Source organism: Rattus norvegicus, chromosome 10 (genome assembly GCF_036323735.1).
Source record: "Rattus norvegicus strain BN/NHsdMcwi chromosome 10, GRCr8, whole genome shotgun sequence".
NCBI lineage: Eukaryota > Metazoa > Chordata > Mammalia > Rodentia > Muridae > Rattus > Rattus norvegicus.
Window position 1 is genome coordinate 72,488,231 of NC_086028.1, and position 12,976 is coordinate 72,501,206.

At 39.1% G+C, this 12,976-nt stretch overlaps 1 protein-coding gene across 16 annotated transcripts in view; it reads left to right on the forward strand.

Moving 5' to 3' along the window:
• Positions 1-12,976, forward strand: part of Trim37 (tripartite motif-containing 37) — a 132,160-nt gene that overhangs the window by 47,559 nt on the left and 71,625 nt on the right. For all 16 annotated transcript variants that reach the window (XR_594795.4, XR_010055210.1, XR_010055209.1 and 13 more), the window contains 4 exons: positions 6,172-6,351; positions 10,360-10,474; positions 11,025-11,243; positions 12,713-12,849. Coding sequence is in view for 12 of the 16 variants with exons in the window: in NM_001108288.2 (NP_001101758.1) it covers positions 6,172-6,351; positions 10,360-10,474; positions 11,025-11,243; positions 12,713-12,849 (651 nt within the window). In the remaining 4 variants the exon portion in view is untranslated. The remainder of the gene's footprint in view (positions 1-6,171; positions 6,352-10,359; positions 10,475-11,024; positions 11,244-12,712; positions 12,850-12,976) is intronic.

Here is a 12,976-nt window from a genome sequence, read left to right on the forward strand (position 1 = left end):
GGTAGTGCTTCAGGGAAGCTTGTCCTCTTGCTTCTACCTGCAGGTGAGCACACCTGTGCACACACAAGACACCATTGTCTAGTAGCTTCTGACAGCTACCAGCTTGTATTTTGTTTAGAAAGTATAATTTTTAAAGTAATTTATGGAATATTATATCTCTTTGACTTACAAAACTAAATCATAGTATGTTTTTAAGTTTTTTAATTTGTGTTTGTTTATTCTTAGGTTTTTCAGTCTTAATATTTTTTGTTAGCATATATTACACATACTAGTAATATATAATGATTAAATTGTGGTTTTTATTTCTCTCTTTTTTAAGACAGGGTCTTGCTCTTGGCTGATCTGGAGCTCATGATATAGTCCAGGCTATGCATGAACTCCTGAGTGCTGGGATTAAGCTGGACTGTTTAATTTGTTTGGGTTTTGTTTTGTTTTGTTTTGTTTTGTTTTGTTTTGTTTTGTTTTGTTTGTTTCTCTGTGTAACGGGCCTGGTTGTCCTGGAACTCACTCTGTATACCATGCTGTATACCAGGCCTCAAACTTGCAGAGATCTGCATGCCTCTGCCTTCCCAGTTCTGGGATTAAGGTTCATGGCACCACTTCCTGGCTTTTTTCTTTTCTTTTTAACTTCATGTGTGAGTGTTTTACTTGTATGTCTGTGTTCTGTATGTATTCTTGGTGCCTACAGAGACCAGATGAGAGCATTGAATCCCTTGATACTGGAGTTACAGATGGTTGTAAACTACCATGTGGGTGGTGCAAATTGAATCCACAAGTGATTTTAGCTTCCAAACTATTTCTCCAGGGTCTGACCATGTAGCTCTGTCTGGCCTGGATGTTGGTCTGGCCATATGCTCATATAGTTCATGTCTGCCGCCCATAGTGCTGGGATTTAAGGCATCCAGCAATATGTCCAACTTCATTGTAGCGTTTTCATGCATGTATGTACATGCATGCATGTAGTTATATTCACTCTATTACCCCTTATTTCTCTCTCTAGCTCTGAGTCCCTTCTTACTTTGTTTGTCCCCATTTTACTTTCATGTCCTTTTTCTTTTTGTAGTATGGCGAGTTATAATTAGGGCTACTTTGGAAGAACATTGGTGGGAGCCTATGTACAGAAGTATTAGCACCTTAGCGTACTCAATTGAATAAAATGGCTCTCCCTCATCCAGCAGGCATTGGGGCGAGGGATGTGTGTGAAGCCTTATAACTTATGATTCTCCTAACTCAGCCTTTGAGACTACTGTGGCAAATGTCTATCTCCGTAAATAAGTACATTGCAATTCATAAATAGTAGCAAAATTACAGTCATGAAGTAGCAACAAAAATAATTGTATGGTTGGGATTACCACAGCATGAGGAACTGTATTAAAGGGTAGCAAGCATTAGGAAGCTTGAGGACCACTGAGTCTTGAATACTGAAATTACTGGTATGTGCCACCATATCTAGACCCCATAACTTACACACACTTTTTTTTAATGGTTGTGATAAGGAATTTTCTGTGTGTGTGTATGTGTGTATCTATACACAAACATATTTGATTTTTTGAAACAAAGAGGGTCTCTGTGTAGCCCTGGCTGTCCTGGAACTCACTTTGTAGATCAGCTGGCTCTGAATTCAGAGATCCATCTGCCTCAGCCTCTGAGCGCTGAGATTAAAGATGGTGTGCCACCATCACCTGCTTGAAGTTGTAAATTTCTTTTTTACACTAGTACATTAGAATAGAATTTGTTGGTATGGTATGGACAATTTGCTTAAAGCTAGAACAGTAATGATAAGATGCACATTTGTGTTAAAATGGTACATGAAACAACATTTTCTAGATGAAGTAGCTAGTGAAAGCAGTTTTTTCCAAGATAAACACTCAGATTAACTCTGTAATTGTTCTCCCTTGAAGTCAAGATAGTTTTGCGGTATAATATGTGATAGAGGAGGTTAAGTGGAATCAGTCCAGGAATACCAACAAACCTAGGGTACTTTGAGTAGGACACCCAAGAAGGCTCCAGACAGAAATCCAGAGATTTATATTAGATTCTTATTTTGTGTTCAGCAGAGATCTCATCAGGACTAAGATAGGAAACTGGGGAGTGAACCTTATGAAAGGATAAGAGAGATGTTGAGAGGTTGATGCTTTCAAGAGCCCAAGCACTCCCCCTGTTTCTAGCAACCACAAGAGAGAAACTTCTAATAAATGGTGCATAGGATAGAGCTCTGAGGTTTAACAATGAGGGAGGAGGAAGGTCTAAACTGAATGCTGTGCTGAGCCCACCTAACAAATGAAAACAAGACTCACAAGAATTTTAAAAAAAGGCAACTTAACTGCAGCCTGGAATTAGGACAGTGAACAATTGTAAAGTAGTACATTAAAGTAAAACATACAATGGCAGTTATACCAATAGAGAAAAAACAGACCATGGAATAAGTGAAGAAAGTTAGTTGATGTTAACAACTGATGCAGATCTTAGAGTTACAAGAGAATGACCTTATGACAGTTATAACTATATTTTGTTGGGTACCAGGCCAATCCAAGGCTTTCTCAGAGGCACTGGTGAAAAGGACAAAGAATGCTAGTTCTCTGCCAGGGACAGACTTGGCAGTGTCCAGTCTGAGACTGGGGCCAGGGCCTGGGAACCTGGCTTTTCCCTCTGTAGGGGACTGGAGTTTCAATCCCACTTATCCTTTGTACCTTTTCTGCAACATTGTTTGATTAGCTTCCTTCCGACTTTGCTTCAAAAGTTAGAGACATGAAAGATTTATAACTTTCTATTTAGAGTATGTGGTCAGGACAATTCTCAGCTGACGGCTGTCTCCTGTCACTTTGTGAGATCTGGGAAACAAACTCAGGTTTGTTGTGGTGTGTTTGCTGTAAGCCATGCCCCTGTTCTCAGAAATAGTGATTGAGACTTCTGTGTATGAATAAATGCTGAGGCCAATAGTTTTGGCTCTGTTCTTCGACTACTTCATCTCTTAATTAGTTTAGTTTATTCTGTGCTCTGCATCAAGCTGGTTACCTGGTCCTCAGTTTGATACAACCATCTTTCTCTCTGTCTGCCTTGGGGCAAAGGAAGACTTTTATTTCTGTCTTGGATTGTTTTTCATCTATATTTAACACTTTTATTGTCTTTATCACTGGATGTGATTCAGCTTGATATTTTTATTACTGATCGAACAGATGTCAGGACTTCATTTATTTATTTTGAACCAAGATTTAGGGCTCTTATAAACCACACTATACCTTCAGGCCCTATTTCAGGAAGTCCACATTGTTTTAGAAATGTTAATAATTTATTGATAATGAAATATGTTCGTGGTAGTATGTTTAGAAAAGATTGGAATTTGTATGTGTGTATTTCTTTGACATTTTCTAAATACTTTCATGTAGTGTTCTATTCTAATAAATTGTTAATTCACTTAACATTTCAGGATGCATAGTGGGTTCAGAATCCTCTTCCATTAAATGTTGAAATAACATTCAGTTTTGCAGTTCAAAGTTTAGCAATGGGGTAGTTTAACTGTTAAAGTACAGAATAAAAGCATGAATCACTACATAGCAATCTAGATAGTAGTCTAGTAAATCTGAGTTATCAGTGAGGGTCTGCAGAAACACTTCATTTTTTTTCCAAAGCTTTATTCACTTTCTCAAGGTGTGTGAGCATAAACATGTGTGTAATAAGTAAAATTTCTACATGTGACATTTTGGGATTTGTATTTACTGAGTGCTAGCTAGTTTTATGTCAAGTTGACACAAGCTAAAATTATTAGAGCAGAGGGAGCCTCAATTGAGAAAATGCCTTCATAAGACTGAGCTGTAGGCAAGCCTCTAGGGCATTTACTCAGTGATTTATGGGAAGGGCCCAGCCTGTTGTGGGTGGTGTCATCCCTGGGCTGGTAGCCCTGGAGTCTATAAGAAAGCAGGCTGAGCAAATCATGAGGAGCAAGCAACACCCTCCATGGCCTCTGTATCCGCTTCTGTCTCCAGATTTCAGTCCTTCTTGAGTTCCTGTCTTGACTTCCTTCAGTGATAACAACATGGAATTAAAAATCCTAACCCTTTACTCCCCAACTTGTTTTGGCCCTGGTGTTTGATCACAACTATAGTAACCCTAAATAGAACACTGAGTAACTTCTGTTGTAGGGAAGAAAATTCTGGGGCTGGAGAGATGGCTCAGTGGTTAAGAGCACTGGCTGCTCTTCCAAAAGACCCTGGTTCAGTTCCCAGCAACCACATGGTAGCTCCATGTCTATAGCTCCAGTTTAAGAGGATCTGGCATCCTCATACAGAAGGCGAGAAAAATAAATCTTTAAAAACAGGGGAGGATCCTCCTGTACCCTCTTTTTCCTTGTCTTATGTTTTTGTTTTAAAGTGAGAGACTCATAACCAGGCTGGTGTTACGTTGATATAAATAAGGATGTCCTTGAGCTCATGCTATTCTTATAGTGTGGACCACTATATCTGCCTAAGAATTTAAGGGGATAGTAGAGTTTCCTGTAGAGAGGTTTCCCTCCAGGTTCCTGCTTTTCTTGAGTTTCTGTTCTGACTGCCTTCGGTGATAAATGGGTGATATGGAGGTGTAAGCCAAATAAGCCCTTCCCTCCCTAGTAACCTAAGATGGTTTGGTACCAGGATAGTGGAGCGTTGCTGTGACATGTTTTGGAGAGGACTGTGGAAGGACTTTGGAACTTTGGGCTACAAGAGCCATTGAGGAGTGAGAGCTCAGTGGATTGATCTCTAGGAGTTTTGAAGATAAGAATATTGAAAGCCATGCAGATGGAGGCCTGGCTTGTGAAGGAAGACTATCAGACTATTTGTGTTGAAGACCCTGGTTTCTGGGCAGCTGAAGCTAAAGAATTGGCTGTGATTAAAAGGAGACTAGAACTACTAAAGTAAGCCTTCATTTTACCGAGACATTTAATGCTGGTTCAGTGGAACTGAGAAATTAGCAGTGATTAAGAAGAGACCAGCATCACTGAGGTGAAATCTCTTGGGAAGTGTTTCCTGAGAGCCAACATACCGAAACTGTTGCAGAGGCAGCCACGGTTGTATCTCACTGGCATGTAAGGTCCTGGAGAACAGCTGAGACCTGGCACTGTGAGATGCTGTTGGTAAAGGTGTAAGACTGAAAGGGTTATTCAAAGAAGTTAAGGCTTGGCATCGTGAGAGATCCTATGAGAGGCTATTGGTGAAAATGCAGCCCAGTTGCAGCTAAATCACCAACATTTTGGAGATGCTAGTGCCATGGAATAACCACAAAGAGAAGCTGTGGTGGTGGAGTGCCAGGCCGTATAAGACAAACTGTGCTGCAGAGAGCGGAGCCAGAGAAGTTACCCAAGTTCTTTCAAGGAGCCCAGAAGATCGTGAGTGGATCCCAGACATTAAACATTGTATTATTTACCCTGTTGGCAGTTTGGTTTTGCTTTGTTCAGACTGACTGTGACCTAGTTCTTTCCTCTTTTAGTAAGAAAGTGTGTATTTTTGATTTCCAGGAGCCCATGGCTGAGCGACTTTGAATTTTAGAAGACTGGCTGTTTTAAAGATACTGAATTTTAAAGTGTTTGAGTTTGTAAAGATGTAGGACTTTTAAGTTTGTAAAACGTATTATGTCGTGATATTGAAATTAATGTGTGATCTTGGGGATGAATATGTGGCTTAACAGTGAGGTCAAGTTGACAAGAGGTCAATTGTGCTGCATAATTTTATGTCAACTTGATCTGAGCTAAAGTCATTTGAGAGAACCTCAATTAAGAAAATGGCTTTATAAGATCGGGCTGCAGGGAAACCTATAGGTCATTACTTAGATGGGGGATGGCCTAGCTTATTGTGGTGATCCCTGGGCTGGTGATTTTGGGTTCTCTAGGAAAGCAGACTGAGCAAGCCAGTAAGCAGCATTTCTCTGGGCCCTGTGTACCAGCTCCTGCCTCTGGGATCCTGCCCTGTGTGAGTTCCTGTCCTGACATCCTTCAGTGATGCTGTGGTGAGGAAGTGTGAGCCAAAGAACTCCTCGCTCTCCCATGTTGCCTTTGTCATGGTGTGGCCAGTGTGAAATACACCTCTTTCATTTCTGTAAATGATATCTTCTTTGAAAGGAATTCAGCTGGAGTAACAAGTTTATTCTCATACAATTATTTTTACTTTGCTGATTGTACTAATAATAGTTTCTACATTTTAGGTATGAATATCGTGTAGAAATGGTTCATCAGTCCTGCAACGATCCTACTAAAAATATCATTCGAGAATTTGCATCTGACTTTGAAGTTGGAGAATGCTGGGGCTACAATAGATTTTTCCGTTTGGACTTACTTGCAAATGAAGGATACTTGAACCGACAAAATGATACAGTGATTTTAAGGTAGTTTATTTGATATTTGATATTGTGACTTGTAAAGGAAATAATATTATCAAAACTGTATTTCATAGTTTCATTTAAGAAACATAAATCTTGAAATTCACACTAGCTACAAACTTTTATTTCAGGGATTCCATGTAGTTAGATGAATAAAAACAGTGAGAAAATGGTTTGACACCTAGTTATTGATTCCATTAAAAGGAAAAATATCACCAGATGTGATGCCTTGAGCCTGTAATCCTGGCATTTAAGATGTAGAGTCAGAAAAAGCTGGAGTTCAAGACCAGTCTAGGCTACATAACAAGTTTAAAGCCAATGTGGGTTACAAAAGACCTTGTCTCAAATAATAATAATAATATAATAATAATAATAATAATATAATTTTTAAAAGGTGGTTTATAAATGAGTACTAAAATCTGAAATTTTGCGTGGAGTCCAGCCAGTCTGGTCTGCAGAGTGAGTTCCAGGACAGCCAGGGCTACATACAGAAAACCCTGTCTTGGGGGGCCGGGGGAGAGAAAAGAAAAAAGAATCATAGTCAGAGGGATGTGTGCTAACAAGAGTATCAGTTAAATTGCCTTCAGCCTGTGCATAGAACATGTAACCTAAATCTGAATACTGAGGATATCTAAGAATAGACTAAGAGGGCATTAAGTGGGTTTGTTTGTTTTTAATCTCTCTATTTGACAGTGTAATATTTCAGTGACTGACTTTTCATGCTTACTTTTACAGAATATATTTCAGTTTCTGGTAAAGTTGTGTTAGAAGTATGGAAACAAAAATGAAAATCTCCAGGTGTGGTGATACATACTTGTAGTCCCAGAATTCAGGTGGTAGATTAGGAGGATCAGGATGTAAGGCTCTGCTTGTCTACTAGGGAATTTAAGATTTGCCAGGACTTCTTAAGAGCTGTGTCAAAGAAAGCAAGACACAGGGAGAAGAAAGGGAGGAAGGAAGGAAGGAAGGAGGAAGAAAACTGCTACTTTTTTCTCTTGAGAGAATAGTCTTGTTTTTCTAATTTAACAGAGAAAATGCTTTGTTGGCATTTCATGTTATAGTCACATTGCCAACATCAATTTACCAGCCTACAAAGTGACAGATTTTCCCCTCAATGTTTTCATTAGTATATATAATGGGTTTCATTATGACATTTTCATGTTTAATGTACTATAGTTTTGACCACATTTACTTCCTTCCTCTTCCTGATTAGCTTCTTTTTACTTCTTTTGCTCATTTTGTTTAAGATTTTGATATAATTTTTATATATTTGTTACATATTTATTCGAAAGTTAAGGCTTTCTTTTTTCTACCTCTGGTTTTTGTTTTCTTTTGTTTTGGGTTTTTTTTGGTGTGGGTTTTTGAGACAGGGTTTGTCTGGCTGTCCTGAAACTCATTTTGTAGACCTGGCATACCTCAAATTTAGAGAATCCAACTGAATTACTACCTGAGTTTTTGTTTCTTTGTTTTTGTTTTTTTGTTTTGTGCAGGGTCTCTCTATTATGTAGCTCTGGCTGTCCTGGAACTATGTAGACCAGGCTGTCCTTGAATTCACATATGTTTCCGCCTCCTAAGTATACAAGATTAAACATCTGCACCACACACCTGGCTTTTCTGTAACTCTAAATAAATATATAATTAAGCTAGATAAGTTTATATATTTATTTGTTTATTAAAAGAGGAAGAGGAAAGCCTTTCTTCTATTTTGATCCAAATGCACAAATAGTATAAAAACTAATATGCATGGATGACTAGGAGTTTGATCCATCAGTCAAAAGAAATATTTAGAAAGAAGCTTTCCTAATGTTTTCCCATGAATACTTAGTGGTTAGTTCTGCTTCTCATACATGAGCATCATTGGCTAGCATTAGGTGCTGCTGCAGTTAACTATTAGATAATATTTTCTTACATTAGATGGAAAGTCTTAGATAAAGCTGAACTGTTTGTATTCTCTGGTTCATTTTCATTCTCAAGTGAATGTAGAATCTCTTGGGAAAGGAGTCTCAGTTAGAGCTAGTGCAGATTAGGTTAGCCCATGGGGATGTCTGTGAGGGATTATCTTGGTTATTCAGTTGACTTGGGAAGACCTGCCAATTCTGAGTAACACCATTTTCTGGGTTTGAGGCCTGGACTGTATGTGGAGAAAGTTAACTGAGCGCAGGCATACAGGCAGCTGTTTTGTCTGCTTTTGAATTTGGACGTGATTGCTTGCTTCATATTTCTGCCTCAACTTCCCAACAGTAATGTCCTGTAACTTGTCCCATTTCCCTTCAAATTGCTCTTTGCTTGTTAGTTTCCTGTCTCTGTAACAATACATGAGATAATCATTTTATAAATCTGGTTCACAGTTTTCGACTTTGAGCCAATGATAGATTAGCGCTGTTGCTTTGAGTAGTGATTGTGGTACAGTGCCACACGATAGCAGGAGTGTTTCATGAGGCAAACCAGACTGGCCTAGGTTTGGAAGAAGAGTATGGTGTCTAGTGTCCTCTTCACAGGCATGCCCCAGTGACTTCTTGTAAAGATGCTCTAAAGGGAACACCCTTCTACACTTAGGCCTTTGGGAGTACATAAGTTCTCAAGTATGGCAGTAGGTATCACAAGGGTGGCAGAGTGGAAGCTCTGGAAGACATGAGAGAAAGGACTTCTTGCCATGTGGTTATTTCCTCAAAAGTGTTGTTATACATACAGTCACATGTGCGTTTTACTAAGTGGAATCATGTTTGACTCTTAAGTAAGAAAGATTTGTTTTTAATAAATATGAAGTTTTTTGTTTTGCTTTTTTCCATTTAAGACAGGAAAGACTTCTCTCTGTAGCTTTGGCTGTCTTGGAACTTACTCTGTAGACCAGACCTGCCTCTGCCTCCTGAGTGCTGGGATTAAAGGCATTTGCCATAACCACATGGTTTATTTTACACACACACACACACACACACACACACACACACACACACACACACCCCCAAATACATTAAAGACATCTAGTTAATAGGATTTAATATGTTAATTTTTTTTATTTGCTGTTTTGTTGATACGCAGTTTTGATTGTAGGCTTTCTGGAGAGGGCACAGATAGAATTTATTGGAAGCAACGACTCTTGAGCCTAGTGAAGCAGTTTTGCTTATTTGATCCAGTATGACTCTTCCCTAAGGGTAGGAAATGTGAGGAACCTTGAGTGGTGGCTCGTACCTGAATACTAGCACTAGAGAGTCTAGGAGGATCACTGTATATTCTAGACCAGACTAAACTGAGTGAGATGATACCTCCAAAAACAGGTGAATTTTTAAAATTTTAAAAGAAAGTGAGATTAAGAGCTGGGATCGGGGAAAGAAAAGCCAGCCCTTAAACTATGTTTTTCTGGAACCTGACTAGGTAAAGGGATAGGAAAGAGTTGTTTTCCTAATTACTCCTGTGTAGTTAACGGTCCTCTTTCTTTTTCAGTTTGGGACCATCATATTTGAACTACAGTGTTATAGTGTCTGTGGTTTGTGGGTTAACTTGGCAGTTAATCTTGATACACAGTGTGGTCTTTAGAAAAGAAGAATTTTGGGGCTCAAGAGATGGCTCAGTGGTTTAGAGCACTGACTGCTCTTCCAGAGGATCTTGGCTCGATTTCTAGCACCCACGTAGCAGCTTACAACCATTGTAACTCCAGTCTTAGGTGATCTAACACCTTCTTCTGACCTCTGCAAGCCCCAGGCACGTACGTGGTACACAGACATACATGCAGACAAAACACCCATACGCATAAAAGAAAAAACGTATAGTTTTAGTTTAGACAGCTGACACTTAGAGCCACATGTCATTAGCATTGGATACATGTGTGAATGATGGGTAACAAAAATTCAGAATTCATTTGAAGTGGTTCTTTTTTTGTTTATTTGTTTGGTTTTTGAGACAGTTTCTCTGTGTAGCCTTGGCTGAAGTGGTTCTTAATCAAATGGGAACTGTAGAATTTATATAATGCACAGATTTACCTTTTGTATCATTCTTCATGTGTAATTGTTCATTAAGGTTTCAGGTGCGCTCACCAACATTTTTTCAAAAATGCCGGGATCAGCACTGGTACATTACTCAATTGGAAGCTGCACAGACAGGTTATATTCAACAAATAAACAATCTTAAAGAGGTAAAGCAATTACATCCATTCTTGTTTAGTATAGCCTACCATTCTTTTGGCTTGCTGCTGTTTGAATTCGATTTTGGCTATCCATTTAATATTGTGGTAAAAATTTGACTGTCCTTTACCCTTTGAACCTCTAGATTCTGCACTACTCAATAGTGTAGTCACATTTAGCTACATCGGCTTGATTTAATTAAAATCAACAATACTATTCCTTAGTTGTAGTAACTTCCTTTCAGAGGCTTGCGCTAGGATACTGTAGATATATAATATTATTATTGTGCAAAATTGTAATGTTCTGTACCACTCTGGTTTGAGGTAAACATTAATTCTTAATGCAGAACTTGAATTGGTTTTATGTTGTGTCCCCCCACCCCCTCTTGTACAATGAAGACCAGGCTGGAGATCATCAGCTTCTGCCTCCTGGGTGCTGGGATTAGTGACATGTGCTGTTATGCCCAGTTTATATCTAATTTTTAACTGTAAATATTGTTTACTTTGCTACTGTGACACCTCTTACACTTAATATTGATTTGTACTGTTCTTATTTTAAAAGAGATTGACTATTGAACTGTCCCGAACTCAGAAATCCAGAGATCTGTCACCACCAGATAATCATCTTAGCCCCCAAAATGATGATACTCCCGAGACACGAGCTAAGAAAGCTGGGTCATGCTCTGACATGCTTCTGGAAGGTGGTCCTACTTCAGCTTCTGTAAGGGAGACCAAGGAAGATGAAGATGAGGAGGAGAAGATTCAGAATGAAGACTATCATGTAATAATAGATTTAGATTGGAAATATGTACAGTAGGATCACGGGTTCCAGCATAAAATGTAGGGAAAACACTGACCTACAGATCTTGTCCACTTGTTTTCATTATTGGTGTGTGCATGTTGCATTGCAAAGTTATAAAAGTTAGTTAATTATAGAAGGCCATTCTCTGAAACTGTGACACACAGTCTAGAAACTGTTTAAAATGCCGATTTTAAAATTATGGATTTTTTTTTTTTAATCATTCATTGTAGCTGGTAGGTACTGTATTTGTGCTTATAAGAGGACTATGAGTTGGTTAGTTTTTGCCAAGTCAAATAATAGCTGGAATAAGAATTCACTAAGTGGATTTTGTTCGTTTGTTTTTAGTTAAGATCAGGAGTCCTCTTTCTTCCTCCCTTCTTATCCCCTCTTTGTTCTTCTCTAGTCTTGCCCACATCCCCCACCTCCACGAGCCCATGGCCGGCGCCTTTCCACTCTTCTACTCTTCTCTCATTAAACCTCTCCACGTGGGGGAAAAAAAAAAAAAGAAAGATCAGGAGTCCTGAGTAGATCTCTGTAGTTGCTTTTAAGATGGGAGGCTTGGCTTTTATGTTTCATTTTACTCAATCTATCAGGGTACAACTACTTTAGTCTGAGCCCTGTTTTCTTTCCTTAGTTAATCAATGCATTTACTGTCATCAATCAGTGTTTTGAGACACTGGAGCCCTGGGTGCCCTGGAATTCAATATGTAGACCAGGCTAGCCTCTGCAAGCCTGAGGTACCCAGCTCCCACTCAAGTGTCAGTGATCACAGGTGACAAATGCTTAACCTTTTGAGTAAAACAAATGGTGGAACTTGTAGGTAAGACAGCTGAAATTTGTTTTGTGCAGGTGGATAGAGGGGCTGTGAGGATGAAAAGGGCAGGGGGGTGGGAGAGGGTGTGACTTAGTGGTAAATTGATTTGTGTTTTTGTAGCCTAAGCTGGCTATGGGCACAAAAACACCACTATGTGACAAAGGATGACCTTTCTGGTTCCTGCTTTCTCCAGTTCTCAAGTGCTGAGGTACAGCTCTGTACCACCATGCCTGGGTGTAAAGTTATTTTGTGAGGAGAACCTTATTGGAAGCTAATTTGGAGTATGTGAATTATTCCTTGTTGCATTGAGGACCCAGCTCAGGTTGATAAGTAACTGTAAATCAATAGTGGTAGCAGTCAGTAAGGTTGTGTGACATTTCTCTAGAGTACTTAGTGTTGTAAACATAGGCTCAGAAAGTAGAACTCTTGCTTAGTGTCGTAAATGGAGCAACCAACTGAGTAGAAACGTTTGGAATAAAAATTTTGTTTTAGCCAAGTGTGGTGGTGCTTGCTTAACATTCTAGCTCTCAGGAGGCTGAGATAGGAAAATTAAGACCAGCCTGGACTACATTATAAGACTCTTGACTCAGAATTCTAAAAAAGGAATGAAAGGAATCTTGTCTTCTTGTTGTAGCATGAGCTCTCAGATGGAGATCTGGATCTGGATCTTGTCGGTGAAGATGAAGTGAATCACCTGGACGGCAGCAGCTCTTCTGCTAGTTCTACAGCAACAAGCAACACGGAAGAAAACGATATCGATGAGGAGACCATGTGAGCCCCATGTTAACATTCCTAAGTAGGAATTGTTAGAAGCTGTAGTAACTGGTTTATGTTAAGTATGGAAATAGTCAGCACTTTGTTTTTTACATATAATCTAGATATAAACTAGGCCTTCTAA